Source organism: Nothoprocta perdicaria, unplaced genomic scaffold (assembly GCF_003342845.1).
Source record: "Nothoprocta perdicaria isolate Ctin4 unplaced genomic scaffold, notPer1 scaffold_182, whole genome shotgun sequence".
Lineage (NCBI taxonomy): Eukaryota > Metazoa > Chordata > Aves > Tinamiformes > Tinamidae > Nothoprocta > Nothoprocta perdicaria.
Window position 1 is genome coordinate 838,589 of NW_020455005.1, and position 19,721 is coordinate 858,309.

At 38.5% G+C, this 19,721-nt stretch overlaps 1 protein-coding gene across 1 annotated transcript in view; it reads right to left on the bottom strand.

Annotated features, from left to right (window-relative positions):
- The window catches only part of CRYBG1 (crystallin beta-gamma domain containing 1), a 59,084-nt gene extending 39,754 nt beyond the window's left edge, over window positions 1-19,330 (bottom strand). Inside the window, exon 1 of the mRNA XM_026036618.1 lies at window positions 19,261-19,330. Coding sequence (XP_025892403.1) covers window positions 19,261-19,296 — 36 coding nt within the window. The 5' untranslated portion in view covers window positions 19,297-19,330. The remainder of the gene's footprint in view (window positions 1-19,260) is intronic.
- Between the last annotated feature and the right edge of the window lie 391 nt (window positions 19,331-19,721).

Sequence of the window (19,721 nt, forward strand, 5' to 3'; positions counted from 1 at the left end):
GGCCGCGGGCTGTGCCCGGGGCGCCGCGCTCCGCGGCGGGACCGGCCCGGGCGGGCTGGGGCCGGCAGCGCCTGCTGGCCACCGAGACGGCGGGTTGAAAGGCCCGCGGGGCGGCGAACGGGCGGATCCGGCAACCGGGGGACCCCCCTGCCGATGTCCCGGGGAGCGGAGCCCGCGGCGTCCCCTCTCCCCACCGCCATCCCCGGGGTCGGCCAGCCGGGACCGGCTCCACCACCTCATGGTGTCGGCGCCCTCTGCCAGCGCCCAATTAGTATTTAGTGCTTAACGAGCCCTCTTGTAATTAACGCGCAATTACTTAGGTGGGGTGGAGCGGCTTAGGCAGGAAGGGTCAAGGCCAGCGGTGCCTCTGAGGGTCTGGCATGGTGGTGGCAGCAGACATGGACAGGTCAAGCACCTTGCTGTTCCACCTCCTTGTTATCCCAGATAATATTAAAAAAAAAAAAAAAAACACAGACAACAACAAAAAGAAACAAACAATAACAACAAAAAAACCCCACACTTCTGGGTGAAAAAGTAGTAGGTTACTTATTTTGCTTTGTTGACAGGTCCCAACGCAACTTATGAATTGTGGCCCCAGCACTAGGAGAGCCCTGTGCAGCTGCTAACAGATGTAGCTTGTCCGAATGTACAAAAAAAAAAAAAAAAAAAAAAAAAAAACTGGAAATAAGGAAAGCCATATGTATAGCGGGTGTTATCACACTGCAAACAAAGTCCAACTGGTATCTTAGTCTCATAAGCAAAAGTATCACTAAAATCCAATCTCTGCAACTGCGCTTATCTTCCCCTAGTGGCTCTCACTCAAGTTGCTGATAGCAGTCCTCAATCTCGGGACTTGTTGTTGTTGTTGCTTTTACAGATAGTGGAATAATCTGCAAATGAGAACATTTGATGCCTGTGGTTTTTTCCCTCGCTTCACTGTCTTCTTTCAAGCTGTACAACCAAAACATTCAATTAAAGAAGAGCGAGGTCTATATAGAGTTCATACAGCTCAGATGGTTGAAGTGCTTTTGTGATAACAAAAACAACTATGATTTTCCATATCAGCTACAACAATCATGAGTAATGTGGCCCAATTGCTATCTAATTCCTTGATGCTGTGGATGTGTTGCCCATAGGAGCTAATTATAGCAAAAGTGTAAGGACAGAGTAATGAACATTGTTAGCTAGAGAAAAGGCAAAAGTATGAAATGTTCTGAAAAACATGAAAAGTCATGAAAGTGAAAAACATGAAAGTATGAAAGCATTCAGAAACACCACAGCAGTAATGAGAAAAACTAATTTTTCTGAGAATTCAAAATATCTGCAAATGTGGGGACATTCTATACTTGCCATTACCAAAATCAGGTAAAATATCAAAATAGAATAAATTCATCATGATACCAATCTGCACATTAATATCTGGATGAATAGCAGTTGTCACCCCTCTAAATTAGCTGGGATTACATTATCAACCCAGCAGTCATTATTACCCTTGCAATCAAGCTTTGGAGTTGCGCTTGCAAAAAAATATTTGATATGTGGATTTGGATTTCTCTCTTCCCAGCCACTAATTTTCATAAAGTCCATGGGAACTTAATTATCCTTGAGACGTCTCCCCCGTTTAAAGTTAAACTGCCCAACAAGTTCAAAAGGTGTTAGATGGAAGGGAGGAGGGACAGCCAGCCTGTCCAGTCATAAGCCTTGTTTCCTCAGGGAACCAGGCTAAAATTTTTTGCTTGATCTTGAAATAGCTGCCCTTTGTAAACTGTTTCGGAGTAATTTCTTCATACAAAGTGCCTTAATTATATACAGCTCTTTCAAAACACATAAAAGGCTTGGTACTTGCCCTGAAGAGCCTGTATTTTAACTCAGATAAATGTAGATGAGCCAGTATTGCCAGTGCAGGAGGGCACAGAGAGCAGGGTTCCTAAAAGACTGGAACATGGGCTCAGCTTGAGCCACAGCATAAAAATATTTGATTTTTCAGAGGCTAAGAGGTGCAGATCAGGCTCCCTGAGGTAGGTTTCAGCTCATTCTTAACATGGAGGCATTGGCCATTTCAGAAATCCCTGATCGAAGGCTTTGGCAGCGTCACCACACAACGGAGGACTTGCCTATCCATTCCTTGGATGCAATGGAGGAAATTGTTTCAAATAAATGTTTAAGTGTTCACTAAAGGTGTCTTCAAAGTGGTGTTCTACTCTGAAAACAAAATGCAGTCTTTTTAACCAAGCAATGTACATGTTGTTTGTATTTATATTCATACTTGTTTGTGTTAGCATCCAAATATTTCCTGGTTTGTTTGTTTGTTTCCCCTCCTTTTTTATTAGCTAACAAAAACTGTCACAGACAACTCCCTAATTTTACAAAATAATTAAACATGTGTTTTGCTGGTCTCCAGTGATTTGTTGAATTAGAACGTAAGGCTGTGTCTTAAAGGAACAACTGGATGTTATTTTGTTAGAATAGCTCATCTGAGCCAATTAAACATTACTGAAAATGCTTCTCAAGACTCACATTGTGGGAAAATAGTATTTTTACTAGTCTTTATCAACTCTGTGGTAAATAATATGGCAATATCTAGTTGGACAGTTCTACAGTTATTTAAATATTTACCTGCTAGCCAATGTTTGCTTTTAGGGGAAATAAAGAACAATATTTAGTGAAGCTGATGTTTGACATTTATTATTTACTAAAATGCCATACATAACTGAATTTCAAGCTACATGCAAACCTATATGACAGCCCTGCATGTTGAACAGTCTAATAGTGCAGGAGCCCTTTAAATTCATACCAGAATGCCAGGAATTTGGGATATCTTTAAATCACAGTATCATAATTCTAAGTTGTGAGAAACAGAATGCCTCAGAGTTCTTGCTGTCATGTGATATCCCCAAAAGTGCATTAGTCAAATACATTTAAATGAATAAGCTGCTGCTCTTCAGGCTCCAGTGTAGCACTGGTAGGTTTTGTTAAGCTGAAAATTTTGCTGGAGTACTGCTGGCACAATGTGCTGTGAAAGTATTGGTAAGAAAACTAAAAGAAAGGACACACAAATAAAAGAAGTCTGGATGGTGCAAGACCTGTTCCTGTTCGAAGCGGAGCAGGGGGAAGAGTGCATACGGTTCTCCCACTTCCCAGGTGAGTGCCCTAGCAGGCAGCAGGGAGAGCGCGATGGAAGTGTCGGCAGAAAGGAGCATCGTGTTCTCGTTTGGTTTTCTAAATAGCAGTTTTCTGATAACAATCAGTTTTCTAAATATCTTAGTAACTGCTCTTGCTCTTTTGCCTTTTTAAAAAGTCTGGGGGAAAAAATAAACACATTTGATCTGAAACTTTTTTTTTCCTTTTTTTTTTTTTTTTTTTTTTTTTTTGCTTGGTGGTGTTCGATTCACTGAGGAAAGAAAACCATTGCATAGCAATTCAATTTAAATGATTCCTACTCCTACCAGTTATCTTACCACCAGACAATTTGAGCTACCTCCGTCCCCTTTGTATACATTGACTCTTCATACGACCACAAAAGAGGTGCTACTGTTACCAAAAAAAAAAATATCCACTGTCTTCCTCTAAATAGCAAAAGTTTGGCACACTCACATTAAATGTTTTTATCATTTCTTTTAAATAGACCAGACTCAGGTAAACAGTCTCTTTTTCAGAGGCAGAGAAAGAAGTACACTGTATCAGTTCCACCTTCATATGGCATTTACTCCCTCTTCAGACTCTTTACGTAATACTCTTAAATAGGATATAAAGAGCAATTCATGGATTTTAAATAACTTCACCTGTACCTATGCTCTTTATGCAGGCAACATAGTTAAATAGACAGAAAACTTACTTATAACCAAGAAACTATAAATATGAGGCTCTTTATTAGAATGCAGTGAAAAAATCATAAGTTTTCTAAGTAGGCCTTTATTTTCCCCACAAACTATTTAGAGTTTCCATTTTCCACTAAGTCAGGACATTTTAGCAAAGTAGTCTATAACTTAAAAAAAAAAAAAAAAAAAAAAAAAAAACCCAGAGCTTTCCTGCTTCTTACCTTTCTTTCTTTTTTTTTTTTTTTTAGTGTAACATTGCATTTTTACTTTTAATCTACATTGATCTTTAATTTACTTTTAATTTACTTTTAATCTACATTTGCAACAGCATGTAGAATAATGAGAATACTGAAGCTTCATGCTTAATTTTTTTTTTTTTTGGAAGAAAATGTTCAAGTAAACAAGCATAGATATAAGTAAATCCCTTATCATTTCTTAAGTGTGAAGTAGAGAAACTTAGATCACTGAATGTATACAAAAGAAAAAAAAAAGGAAAATGAAAGAAAAAGAAAAAAACAAAAACAAAAAACCAAAGAGAAACTCACAGTTTGAAAGAAGCAAATTATGCAAAACGAAATAAACAGAAACATTTCCAAAATCTTCAGACAAGGAAAGAAGCATAAACAAAAACTGAACAGACCCTTACATGAATATTTAGGGAAGGAAGTTGAGGTAAAGCAACAGGCATGGCAGAAAAGACATGCGAGCTGCTCCCAGCTCCTCTTCCCCAGAGCGAGGTATTTCCATACGCTAGAATCGCAGCCCCCTCCCTTTCTGCCAACAGCAGCATCCGTCACTTAAGGAGACGCTCTATAAAACTAAAGAAGATCAAATTGACTGAATGATCTTAAAAAAAAAAATTGCCTATTAACCCAAAATTCTTGGTGGGGATTAAAGAAAAAAAAAAAAAGAAAAAAAAAAGAGTACTGTTTGCCTTACCATGATGGCGATAATTCTTTTTGCTGTTTACAGAAGAATAAACAAACTATAGAGTGTGAGATGCAGTCTTGTGTGTCATTAACCAAACCCCTTTTCTTAGCAATCCTCCCACGCTTTAACCCCTTCTTTCTTCTGGCAGTACTCAGTTAAAAACAGGCAAAAAAGGAAGTTGTATCCGAAATGAGCCTTTCCAGCTGATAAGTCATTTGGCAGACAAATGTTAATTGTGGAAGAGACTCAATTAGAGGATAGGGGAAGGTGCAGAGAGGTGGCTGCAAGTCCTGCTGTTTGCTTCTTTCTCAGCTGAAAGGACAGAACCTGCTGTCAAGAACCAAGAAGTTTGTGTTGGGCAAATGCCTTGCATGCACTGGTTAACAGGCAACACTGTAATGTAGATATGCAAGAGTAGAGAGAAAAATACCACACACGTTGCTTCTCACAAAGTTGATTAATGTTTTCCTGATCTGCATTTGAGATGGCTAAAGACAACGAAATATCACTTGTGCCTTTACTCAACCAGAGAGTGATTTATTCATGCGTCCTTGATTATTCAGCTTCCTGAGTTGGTATATTAAATCTGTATTTTTCCAGGGTCTCATGGAAAATGATACTATAAAGGAATTCAAAAAGCAAACACAAACAGCACCAAAATTACGAGAAAGACTCTTTCAACATTAAAGGACTGAGAGAATGTTTAAACTCTCTTGAACTTGGATGACTTCCAGAATTTAAATTCTATGAGAAAAATAGCATTAACATAAATTATTGTACTAGTAACTTTGTGTTTAAATATAAGAGAATGTGAGAAAGCTTGGTATTAGTTAACCTCACACCTTCATTTTCAAAATTTCTATCCTTGTTTCTGGTCAGAGCGCTACTGTTATGCAATCAGTGAAAATACTCAGTGAGACATCACCTCTTTTGAGCTAAAAAGTGAAAATAAACATATACTAGCTGTGTTTCATCCTAAGAGGAACTTGCAAGTCCTTGTTCTGTTGAGCAATAGAGGATAAACAGCACTTGCATTCTGGAGGGCAAAACAGGAGCTGGGAAGCCTCTTGGGTCTCCCTAGCCAGAAGTCACAACTAATAAATACAGCCTATTTCTTTTTCAACTGTGAATGCACCTCAGAGTGATCCCTGCTACACAAATGCATTTAGATTTACTACTTTTTGGTCTCCCCTGTTTTGTGAGAGGCTGCAGTGACCTATCACGAAGTCTAAACAGGGTATATTGGTACATACAGATTTAGGAGAAGTTGTCCAACATGGACCTACAGCTCACCATGACACTTCCAAATTCCTTTTGGATTAAATATTCTTTTATGATTACTGAAGACAGAATAGTTGTCTTCTGCTGTAAATTTGAATGTCTGTACTACAGAGTAAGCTATAAATCTGTGAAAATCACCTCATTCTTGGGCACCCTCAAATGCTGCTCTTGAACTGTCAATAGCTGTTACAAAGAATTATTACCGTCTATAGAAGCTCTGTCATCCTGAAAATATGGAACATTTCAGCAAGTATTGCAACATTTCAGATATGCGCAAGAAATAGCATAAGACCATGAGTTTGTTACCAAAGTGTTCCCAAGCAAATTTACAGTGACAAAAACTGCAAAGTTATCACTAATACTACAGGCTTATAGCAAAAACAAAACTGCTGGATAGGTCAGCTAAAAATGCACAAGTGACAATTTACATTTCTCAGTCTGCCTGGTACTAATCTCAAGGAAAAAAAACAGAAGCAATTTGGAATTACTTCTTTACTTAGCACTTAGATAAAGTAATACTGATGTATATTCCCTTAACAGAAGTTGTGTGCACTGAGAGCTCTTGCAATCAGGCTGTGGAAATTATATTATAAGTGTCAGACACGCTGCAATCCTTGGATCTCATTCCAGGTAGTCTAACCCATTTTTTTCAGGACTGTTTATGCATTTTTACATTAAGTGATTATTGGACAAAGAGGAAATCACCTTAGGAGCAACATATATTGGCTTTTGCCAAGCACTGCTCTAATGTGGCTACAGAGTGTTGGCTGTTCTGACTGCTCCTTGTCCTTTGTCTCTCTGCATGATCCTGCGTGTGGCTCTAGAGCAAGGCAGGATTTCTATTACACTCCTCCACTCAATTCTTTTTATTAGCCATCTCAAAGTGCTCCGGTGATGAAAGACTGAAATCACCTCACTCTTTGCTTGCATTTCGTAAGACATCTAGGTCCTTCACTGGAGGTTTAAGTATAGGGAAAGTATGCCTAGGAGTAAGTCTAACTGGCTAAAGCACTTAAGTGCTTTAGTCGCTCACTGGCACTAGCTCTAGGTATCTGAAGTTAGCTCATGATGTCATCAAATTTAGAAAAGGGGATTTTCAGTGGGTGAAACAGAGCATCCAAAGCAATAAAAGGAAAAATAAAAGTCCTCTTTCTAGCAATACATAGCACAGTGGAAGATAAACCTATTGAAGGCGTACTGGGCAAGAGACAGAAAGCCTCCTTCTAAGCACTACTTAATTACTACAAGAAATTACTGCAGAAAAATGAAGACATTAAACAAAGTGCAGATTGGATTGCTGATCTGAACAAACCTGAATTCCCTAAACCTAAGAACAAAGTGAGCCACATATATGACATTTTTGCTTTGGAAAGTAGATGGTCCGGTCCCGAAATGGGGAAAAAAGGAATATAGCTTTATGAGTTTGAAACCTTTTAGTAGGATAAAAAAGAGTGTTTAATCAAAATGTATTTACATATGAAATTAACAGAATCTCTGCATAGAAGTTCTTATTAGATAGATAAAAATCATGCAATTTAACTTTTATTACAAAATATCCTAGGATAGCACTTGGAATCTTTAAGCATACAGAAGCCCTTTCAGTTCTGGCAGTCCCCTAATATTAATGCAGCCAACATAGCTGCTTTGGAAAATTTGGACTTGATAATCCATGTGCTTAAAAAGCCCATCCGTAGAGTGTCTATAGTAAGTGTTTACACACCTTGATAACTTCTTTGATGTGCAGATTTTTCATCATCTACGGATGAAGAGTACAAAGAACTATTATTACTGAAATACCTTATCCTGACTTTCTAAAATTGGCTGGACATCTCATCTTACATTTGAATGACAATGTTATAATTTAGCATTTACTCAAGACAATATTCACCTGAGGCTTCCAGAACTCCCTCAAACTAATCATTGTAATAATTGTTACAGAGAATTGCCTTATTGTTAATCAGAATAAAGTGTATATTTATTAAACCAGTACAGAGAAGATAGGAGTGACTCAGGACCCACTGATTCCCTGCAGTATAGTGGGCAAAAATTGTGGAATACTCCTGCAAACTCTTTGTTCCTAATCCCACAATTACATCAGTATTGCCTAGTATTCACCATTAAGCAAGAGAAACTTCTTAGAGAACACGTTTTAATGAAATGAATTTATATTCATAGGTGTGTTTATGTTAGGCTCTAAACAGACATAATTAGTATATAAAACATTAAAATAAACAATACCTTCCTGTCCAGAAAACAGATATGTTACTACTTCTGAAGAAAAATGAACATTATGTTTTCCTACTACTACAGATATATTATTACAGATGATACATTTTCTTACTGTGCACAGAAACTACTGAATATTTCCTGCTAAAGACATAAAACTAAAATGGTATTAAAACCTCCCTAATATGGGAGGGTATGGGTAAAGGTATGGGAGGGTATGGGTGGGTAATGGATGAGAGTATGAATTCCTAGCTGATATTGTAAAAAATCAGTAAATTTTTGTAAATTGTAAAATTTACAAAAATTGTAAATTTTTGTAAAATGTAAAAAAATGTAAAAAATATTGTAAAAAAAAGTATCTTTTAAGTAACTATATATTTTGCTGATGAAGAATAATGTAACGGAGAATTGGATGAAGCCCTTCACAAATGTCAGCACTTTCAGGAAATGCCCAGAAATACACAGGATTATGGGTTCCATGCTTGAATTTATGAAGAAGACATTAGTTTGGGCCAAGGCCAACCCCATGCACTTTCAAGCTGGCACCAGTGTCTACGGTTCAGACAAGGGGACATTTCAAAGGTCATTTTGGAATTAACCCTTAAAAGCAGCATGATGAAGCAAATACTGTTTCGGCTACTGCAGTCACAGCGCTTGACTCGAACTACTTGTTGGGTCCTTCCTAAGTAAAACCTGGTAAAGACAGGGCTCCATGGGCAGCTCTCGGGGGCCCAATCTGCTATTTATCAGCACTTGGGAGCAGCCTAGGAGCATCCTGGTGCTCTCCCAGAAAGCGGGTAGACCTGAGGGCTTCCTGTGCCTGGATGGGACAAGCGTCCTCTGCCCCATCGCTCCTAGTCCTCTGCATCTCTGCCCTTTGCCTCTGGCTGCCTCACCTTCTCCTCGTTCGCCTCTGCCGTGATTCAGGCTTTGCCACATGACGGAGCTGACAAGTCTCCTCGGTGCTTCAGCTGTCCACAGTGCTCTGAAGAGCAGCCAGCAACAAGCTGGAGGAGCTGCTGTTTTGCTGGGCAGCTGTTTAGAAAAGAAATAGGAATGCTCCAGGCACTCAAACTGTCTATGCTTTTCTGCTGCTCGGAAAATAACCTTTTTTTTTTTTTTTTTTTCACTTCCAGAAGTGAGAAAATTATCTGCTAAAAATTAAGATTTTTATGCCAAAGGAAAAACCTACCCTCAACATATCCAGGAGGAAAACAAACAATTAAAACACTTCTGGAGAAGAGGAGAGGGGAATGATTAGAATTACCTGATAAACCTTCAGAAATCACTCGTTTCTCTAGAGTAAATGCCAACAAATAAACAGATCTTGATGTTCTTTTTATCAGAATTCTGGTTTCTAAACATATATGATCTAGTTCATTTGGATTTCTCAGACTTTTTCAACAGCTGGAGTTTTCAATTTTCTTACTCCATTCCATCCCTATTTTTTTCTCCTAGACAATGACTCACTGTATTTCAGTAAATACAGCTTAAAACCACCTTAAAATCCACCTGTAAAAGGAGAAGAAGGAAAGCAAGCAGGGCTGTAAAAATGGGAAGGAAAAAGAGGGATATAGATGGGATATAGGGGGAAATATAGAGGGAAATATGATGCCATGTTCTATTCTAAAGAGCTGTATGTAGACTAAAATATTATATTTAAATCTTTGAATATTGTTTGCAATCACAACTAACTCAAAATGTATCTGTTGAAATGTTACTTGATGTTATTTTGGAAATTACTGAACAGAACTAGTTCGTGGGACTGGGGGGAAAAAAACCCTTTCCTTTAGAATCTCTAAATCTTATTCAAATAATAGTTCAGGTAGTTTTGTAACAATATGCTCTACTTTTGCAGGTCTTGAGCTACGGCAGATTGAGTGCTTTTTCTGAAGAGGTAAGAGGAGGAGGGTTGCACTTCTTAAGGATACTCCAGTTCTCAAGAGCATAAAGACACAAAGCTGAAGGTTTGCAGGATTGCCTTTTGGAAACCCAGTATTTTACTGTAGTGGGAATTACAGAGCATATGTGCATACACACATATGTTCCTTATTGTTATATACATTATTTAGTGTATAAAGTGACAAAAGGCTGGTCTGAAGGAGTAACTTATTACTAAAAACGTGGTGTTGCCATCTCCTCAGATGTGAGGGTGCCCAGGTGGCCTGCGTGCATGCTGAGAGCTCCCTGGTCACACACCACAGCAAAACAGAAATACAGTTACACCCAAAGAGAGAGCACAGCTCCCTGCCAAAGTCCCGAAAGCCACTCCAACACATTGCACAAGTGTGGAAATGGCACAAGAAAAGCATGAGGTAAAGCAGCCGGCTGCTCTGCACACAGATCACCGCACGGCGTCCCAGCACGGAGGCCAGCAGCAACCCCCTGGTGATTCCAACAGCCACTTCCCAGGATGGTACCTGTCACAGGGAAGGAAAGGGAGGAGTATGCCCTTCGGGAAGAAGGCAGAGAAGTGCCTGGTGTCATCGCAGCAGGAGTCACACAGCCCGCATGAGCAACACGCGAGGGAAATGTTGAAATGTCAGGTAGCGCGGTGTTCGGCCCGCTGATGCACCAAGGTGGGACAGGCGAAGGATGGCCACGGATAGCGCTGGGTGCCCGGTGCACACTCCCATGTCGCTGCTGCCAGACTCTAAGTCTTGTCCATGTTTAATCATTGACAACAGGCTTCCTTAATGCTTTGTGTTGTACTTACGGCCCATTGCTTTGTCCAGGATACTTGGTGCTAGTGGAGCACCATGCTCAGTATGTGGCCGCCTGCATCAGCGCACACCTCCATGCCACAAGAGTTTATTTTGTCATTGCTAAGAGCATAAACTGCACACTATTCAGTAATCCGAGCTGGAGAACTCAGCACCACCACACACCAGGGATGATTGCCCCTGCAATTGCCTGCGATTGCCTTCAAGCAGTCATTAGCTCAAACAGAAACATGCTTTCTTCCCTCACATCTTCCAAGCTTCTTCACATACAAATGTAAACTACTAGGAAACTTTTGCAGCATGCAGTAACAGATGAAATTCCACTCCAGACATAGCTCAGCACAAAGATTATGCAAAACCTAATGGAAAGCAGGATGTAAGCTTTTTACAATTATCTTGCACCAGGGTAGGTATGTTGAACTGCTTGGAAGGAGAGCACACATAGTAACATCTGTTTTAGGCTGCCAGCCAAGAGTAAATAAATTTGTCTGAATTTTTTTTTTCAAAAAAATCCTTGCCTGTAAAAAAAAATCATTCTCACTATAATAAAGTTTGTGAGTACTTGAAAGATGTCACTCAAAGTAAGAATTTACTGATATGCTTATCTTTCTTTCAGAATAATTTGCATACAAAAAGAGGGGGTGATTTTTTTTGACTCATTTAGTGCATCCCTTCCCATCTCAAATCTCAAAATACAGGACTGACTTTTCTTATACCAATATCCCAGAAACCATGTGCTTTCTATAAACACACTACATAACTCTATGATTCTTTCCTGTCTTTAGCATTACTTTCTTCTCCTCCAAGGCCCATCGTAGCTGTCAGCCATAGTCTTGTGCACCTGCTCGTAACCACAGCTTAAATATTCTTGTGCTACAGCTCAAAAGTAAACATACAAACAGCAGCAGAAATACAAGAGCAGAAGATGTTTTCAAGGTGTGTCTGAACCAGCCTCAAGAACTAGACATTACCTAGATCTTATATTTAGGAAATAAATACTGGTGTTTTCAACAAGGTTGAAAGTAGCAAAACAAAACAAATAAACTTTCTAAATTAACACAGAAATAAATTTGTGGTTCAGATGGGGATAAAAGGAGTAATGAGCTGGGAATATGGAAAAAAAAGTGGAACGACAAGGAAATTGCAATGATGCCATCAGTCTAGTCAGCAGGATGGTATTTTATTAAGCAGAGAAGTAATTTTGTTGAGCAATACTTGGAGAGGTTCTGTCGTGGATAGCTGAGAACCTTCTCTTGTGCTGTAATTACCCATAAATTTCACGACTTTTGGAAGATAAAACGATGAACAAGTCTTTAGTGAGCAGTGTTACGAAGCCAAATCATAAGAAACAGCTAATTTCACGGTGCACCCAGTATCCAAGCTTTCTGGAATTGTCAGGATTTTGGTCTCTGCCTACACAGTAAGTAAAACTGTGCATTTATAGCTGCCTGCAGGATTCCTCGGACTTCCACCACAAATGTGATTGAATTGTGGGCACATATCATTTTCTTCCACGAATGGATCATAGTTTTGTACCCAAGGCACTTCTGCAGCAGTGTGGAACATGTGGGCAAAGCAGTGCTTAACTAAAGGCACAGTGCACATGGCTACTCTTAACTCAGTAATTCGTAGCTCCGTGGCTACATTTCCATTACCAGAATCACAGATCCATTTAACCAGAGTCGTAAAACGCAGTTGCAGCAGAACCTAGAGGATTGCACTGAGAGCAATGCCCATGGTACCTCACCAGCCGCGGGCTCTCGCGCTGCCGCATGCAGGTGAGCCCGTGGCAGGCCCCACTGCTGCCCACGCACTAGCACAAGTCAGTCGCTTGAGCAGGGGCTTCCTGGCTTTTATATTGTTCAGTGACCAAGCTAAGAAATATTTAGAATAAAAGTCAATACCCTGAAGTACTAAAGTGGCAAGAACTGGCAAGCATGCAGTTCAATCTTCAGCTGATAAAGCCGTTCCTTAGGACGGAGCAGCCTCCATACGGATTCTTTATACAGGTGGTGTTACATAATGGCTGGAGGTATTTGGGCCAGCCTTGCTTTATTTGAGAAATGGCTCTTATCTCTAGCCCTCGGAAGCATCCCTTTCTGGCAAATATGCTATTCAACATGGCTATGATTTCTCTGTAGACTGTGTTCTTTATTCACTATTTATTAAAGGGAAGCATATCAACTGAAGGTATCTCTGAGGTAATCCCCCTAGGTTTGCAGGATTTAACGTTTTGCCAGATAATTTCAATTTACTGATTTATGACACTACTTACTTACCAACCTTGGCATTTAAAATTAATTTAAATCATAGAGGCTTCTTAGAGCAGACATGTTTGTGATGGACATAAATGTGGCCTAAATGTTTTAAGTGTTCTATATTTTCTGGCTTTTTTGCTGATGTCTGCACTATTTTAATTCTGTTTGCTCCTTATTGGTACTGTGATTTTTTTTTAAAATATGGATTATATGCTTATCAGCTAAATCATTCTGGGAGCGTATTTCAGGATTAATCATCTCAAACTATTGCAAAATATACCATGACTCAGAGTTAAGTATCCTATAAAAACTTTAAAACTTTAAAGAACCGACAGAGCGAATTAAATATTTGCTAAGTCTAGTATAAATCCTTTGTCCATGTAAGAAATGCTGGCATAGGTAAGACAAAATGAGGCACTCTTTTTCTCTTCCCACATCTCTCCACCCTACTCAACTGGTTTGGTTTGAAAATTTGATTACTTTTTTTTTTCTCCATGAATTTCAAAGTGAACGCTTTGGTGTTCTTTTCCTATTACCGTTGCTTTGTTACTCAAACCACAGCGTGGTTGCAGCCTAAGAATAGGAACAAATTGCTTAGATAGAATGAAAGAAAAAGAAACAATTCAAATAAACTATTATAACTTTTTCATGTTTTCGTAGACATTTTTAACCGCAATAAGGAATTGCTATGTTGGCCAGCCAACAGAACAACATCCTATTAAAATTCATATTAGAAGCTGCACCAGTGACAAATAATGTAAATTCTCATGTGATCCAGACTTCATCCTGTTTGATCTTTTCCATCCTCTCCATATACCCCTTCTCCCCAGTTCATGCCAAAATATTAGGATAGCAGTTCAAAACTCATGGTTCATGGATAACATCCCACATATTTTATTAAAGTCATGTATATGTATACAAATAAATACTTGTGCATTTGTATGTATAAATAAATTCTATGTATATGCTATCCTGTAAGAATCTCTCTTTCACTCTTCCTATATTTTTGCTCAGTCTAAAGAAGGAAATATATTTCTTCGAGTTTGCCACAAATTAGTGTGTTGGAGGCACATGAACATGCCATGACAATGTCAGACTGTCATAGCCAGATCTGCCTATTTAATTTGAAGAGGTTAAAAATTAAGTTTTAAGATTTATGGCATGGGAGGTTATTCTCTCTTCTGCAGGAAAGACACCACAGGAATCATGTGATTAGAAAGAAAGACAGCTGCAGTTAACATAAGCATGATTAATCAAAGAGGGAGTAAATAAAGGCCATTTCTCTATTGAAGAATATTTGGGGGGAATTATCAAAGATTTTGAACCTATCTGCCCAATGGCATAGGGGAATTCATAATGGAATAAAAGGAAAATGGTTCAACTTGTTAGACCCAAGATGAAAGCATTACCATTATTTCAGGTGGACCAGGCACAACTGATGGAAAAGGGTGACGGGGTAATGAAGAGGATGTGTGGAATCCCCATGTGGTAGCACTGGCTAGTCTGCAGTGGAGATGGGGATTAGTGAGGCTTACAGCCCAAATTTGGTGATCCTTGCTGTCTTTTTCACAGTATGAATGACAATTACTTCAGCAGGAAATGATGCAGGTAAAATGTCATAAAATTTCCCCATGCTCAGTTCTCGTACAAGGCAGGTTACACAGGTTAGAAGTTTCCTGAAAATTTGTGGGGAGGTTGTTTTTGTTTTTTCAATTTACACCTGAGAAAGAAATACATCAGCATATGTTCTTGGCTCCTGCATGATGTACTTCATAGCACTTTGGCTATAAGGCTTTTTCTTGGCTTTTTGATGATTACAAGCTGAAGGATGCTTTTTCTCTTGGATTCAAGCTTTGGGAGGAGAGGGGTTAACCACTGAAAGGTCTTATCTATTGAATTTGTGGCGAACCCGAAGGCAAAGCTTGTTCTCCTCTCTCTCACCTATCCACAACTGGTAATTTCGTTGTCTGTTACTCTGGAAGAGGACTCACCTGCTGTCTCAGTTCCTGGAAGTTTACTAAATGAGATATAAAACACTTGTTCTCCATAGTTTAAAACATCAGTCTAGAAGGTACCTTTGAAACTTTGTGAGATCACAAACAGACTTTGCATTTTGTTATTTCTTGAGTAAATAAGGTACAGTTATGGAGAAACAGTGTGAGGACCTCAGTGGGATGTATTGCTATCCATACTCTGAGCAAGGCAGAAATTAAATTAAAGAACCAGATGAGGAATTTTAAACTGCAAATAAATAAATGAATAAATAAAACCTAGACTTTGACCAGTCATCGTCTTGAAGATGAGTTAAAGAACAGGAGACATCTGCGATCTGCATATCTGCTGTCTCAGGAATATGGCAAAGGCAGTGATAGAATAAAGTCATTTAATCCAGCAATTTGACACAGAATCAAAATGGGCTTCCACAGCCACACCTGGTGTTAGAAGCACTCCACCCTGTTTCCGTAGTTAAATATTCATGTCATAGGACTGAATCGTTGTGCGAAAGGCAGTGGCTCTGTTTAGGTAGCAAGTAGGTGTGAGAACTCTTATCTAGATGGAGAATCCTGAGAAACCTTTAGACAGATACCTGGTTATAGGTCTGAAAAAAATCAACACCTGCTTAATCAACACCTGAATATGAAGAGGAGAGGAGAGATTAGCAACAGAGCACATAAAAACGACCATTAAAAATATGTAGATCTAATTCTTTGCTGTCATTCTAAAGTTTTGAGATTTTCTGTTTATTATTCATAGTGAAATAATGATTTAAGAAAAGTCTTTTCATGTCTAATTCGCTCCATTCACTATCAGCTGAAGTCAATGTAAACTTAAAACTGCTCTCTACAGCAATAAATGCTTTTCAGTCAAACTACCTATACCGAAACATACCATTTTAAGGCCCATTTCTCTGTAGTTACCCAAAACACAAGGCCATAGGAGCTAGCCATATCCTGGGCAGGACTTCTTCTCAATTGGTAATAGCATCCCTTTTGTCCCTATAGATATTGTATGACTGTAAAGTATACATTTAATCTGTGATCTGGTCCCCAAATGGATTTTTTGTTATTATTCGTAGTGAATTGAATGATTCAAATAGCCATAAACTTGTTTCTTCATTCATAAGAACACCGACATATCAGTTTAAAGGAAGACCACCATTGATATCTACTTCATGTATGACAGGCTAGGTCACAGCACAAATAGTCATAAATGTGGATCTGCATTTCTGTATTTGAGAAGAACGCATAGAAAGCTCATCTCCTTCATAGTTATATAGCTGACATTTTCAGCTGTTCAAGTTAGAAGTTTACAATAAATCCAAGGAAAACACTCTAAACTGCCTTGCAAAGCTGAAGAAATGAAAATCTTTGCATGAAATACAAAATACATGTGAATGAGCATCACAGGTATTTGATGAGACAACAGTACTGGTATAAGAAGAGGTGGCTTAAAAAGAGGTAGCTTCTTTCTAAAACAACGGTGCAGTGAGAGGAGATGTTTTACCCCTATATTGGGCAACACAGCATTTAATCCTAGAGCAACACTATCAAACAAGAGATTTTAAATATTTTTTATTTCCTACCATTTTACTACACCTATTTATGAAAGCCAAGAAAAAAAGAAAAAAAAAAAAAAGAAAACAAAGGTGTATTGCATATCAAGAATAATTGCTCTGAAGTACAGGAATAGGTAAGATGAAGATTTTTTAAACAGCCCTGGAACAAGATGAAAGGAGAAAACAGAGGGCATATTATGATAGAAGTTTATTATACACTAGGTAATTGGATGGGGAGACAACTGTTTTTTGATCAAGCAAAAGAAGCATCCAAAAGGATGGAACCTGACGGCTTTAATTACTTCTTGGAATTACTTTTTTCTTTTTTTTTTTCTGTTGGAAAAGAAATGCAAGACAGAGACAGTCCAACAAGTTCTTGGAATATGCTGGGGACAGCTTTTTCTTCAGAAGGTGAAGAAAACTATTAAGGGAGTGGCTATTTTAGATCTTCTGCTGACTAGTAGTCAGGAACTGGCTGAGAGTGGAAGAGAATTTAGGTGAAAGTGAACTCTGTCACTCATCACAAGCGCAAGAAAAGGAGAGAGAAAGCAGAAAAAAATGCTGTTTTTTGTTGTTTTTGTTTGGCTGGTTGTTGTTGGATTTTTTTTTTACAAACCCAAACCAGATGTTTACAAGCTCCAGGGACTGATAAGTGAGGTTTCCTAGGAAGACTGTTTAATTAATAGAAGAATGCGGGAGAGCTTGTCTCTTTTAGTCATTGCTATAGTCAGCTCTTAATTATCTGAGGTGAAGGGAATAAACTGAATTAGGCAAAAACAGAGGATAATACAAATTAGGCAGTGTAAATTAGGCTGCAAGACTCCAGTTAGAATATTCACCTTTGAAAGGTGAATGTTCTTATGAACAGATTTCCGCAGAGAGGACAGACAGGAGCCTAGAGCAAACAACACATGTTCTGTGTCATGCCCCGTTTGCTGCTGCTCTCCCAGAAGAAATGCTGAGGGAAGTCAGAGCTTCATTAAGCCAAAATCCCCATAATCCAACCATCAGCAGCAGGTGACTCTTCACAATAGCAAATTATGCCAATACAGAAGAATCTGTTGGCTTCACAAAGACACACATAATGATTCCTATGGAAAATAAAAATAATTTCCTTGATTTTTATGATTTATCTCAGAATTAGACCTTTGAGTTATGCAGCAAAGTATGAAATGATGTGACCTGCTCTGAGACTCCTTTTCAACATTATCAGCAAATATTGCTTGTTTCCAGGTTACAGGAATGACACAGTGACACAAGGAATAAAATTAGAGGCAAGTATTTCAAAGAAGGAACACAATATCAAGGCAGAGGTTCTTAAATAACTGATGAATTGTGCCATTCTTAACATTGCCCAGAAAAGCATTTGGATGTTTGAGTTTTTGAGGAGAAGTCTTTCTAAAGAGGATCAAGTCCATCCAAGACAGTAACAAGAGTGAAGAGCAATTTGGTCCACTGCAAAGCTAAGTCCCCAGCTGGCTTCTAAAGCACTAGAAGTTCTATCCCATCAGCGTACTGCATCGTTTTGGTGTTTCATAACTGAAGAACTGAGCTTTGTTCACAGACATGTTTCTACAATACCAACTGAGCTAAGAAGCCCAGTGAGATCACAAGGGATATTTGGGGTTTATAATACTTTTGTTTGCAGCTAAAGACTGAAGGCTTTAGATCCAAAGACTTCAATCTAGAGATTAGTGGGTGTGATTTGCTGGCTAGACCAGACTAGGCAATAGATACATTTGTTTTATAGCCCTCATCAAATATATTCAGATGAATATTAGTTTTGCAACCAAGAAGAAACATAGCTTTTTCGATTACAAGTCTACTGTGCCTTTCCGTTAACGTGAAAAAAGTAAAAGCATTTCTCCATGGAAAAAAGAAAGATTGCAATAAATTAAGACAAGAATGGCATTGCACAATTTTGTCTGCAATCTGAAACAAAGTTCTCACATTAGAACAGAAGCAATTAGCATTTTCCCTAGCTTGCTTCCATGCAATCATGCTGCTGCCAAGCAAATGAGTAACACTATATGAGGCAAATGAACATTAGAGAATGAATCCATAACCACTTCTCCTTCACTGTAATAAAACTTAACATAGAAAACAGCACAGGTTAAGTGAGAAGCGGTAGAAGTGTAAATTCTGCTCATTTTGTTGTTTTGCTTTATATATATTTTATGAACAAAAGGAAAAAAGCCATATGGTTTGTGAATGTAAGTGGAAGATCTCCTCGAGCCATTTCCTTTGCTGGCAGTTTATGCCACATTCATTATGTACCTTCTTTATTTCCATATATGATAGTTGTTTGAAAATTTTCCAATACTTCAAACTCAGTTCTTAAAATAAGATTACAATTACACCTCACATTAAATTCTGTTTTCAGAACAGTCATCCACTTTATGACATACATGTGTGGATGTGTGTACATATATATATAATGAATAAACACATATTTAATTTTCTCTTACCTTTCTCAACGCTGCTGGTAATGAAGCAGTAGACATTGATATTGCTGGAATAGCATAGCAGTCTGAAGAGATTATTGATGGCATTTGGCTATCTTGAACAGTATAGCGCGTGCCTGATATATCATAGTACCTGAAAAGTGAATAAACATTGTTTAGTTAATACCTCCAAGGGAAATAACCTCAGAACTAGTATCTGTATTTCCAGAGAAAACACACCAAGCTGTTTACTCCTGCCTTAGTGGTTCCAGGCCTCCAGTACTCTAAAGTTTATTGTTTATTGGGGGTTTTGTGTGTGTGTTGGGGTTTTTTTTTTCTGTTTTTGGTAAAATATTCCCTGCTCTTATTTAGATACTAATTCTTCCCAGCTTCTTTAGCTATCTGAAGTTCTAACTTGCCATCTTTTTCCTAATAACAAAACATCCAAAACTGAATACAACATTCAGCAGTGTAACCACATGAGA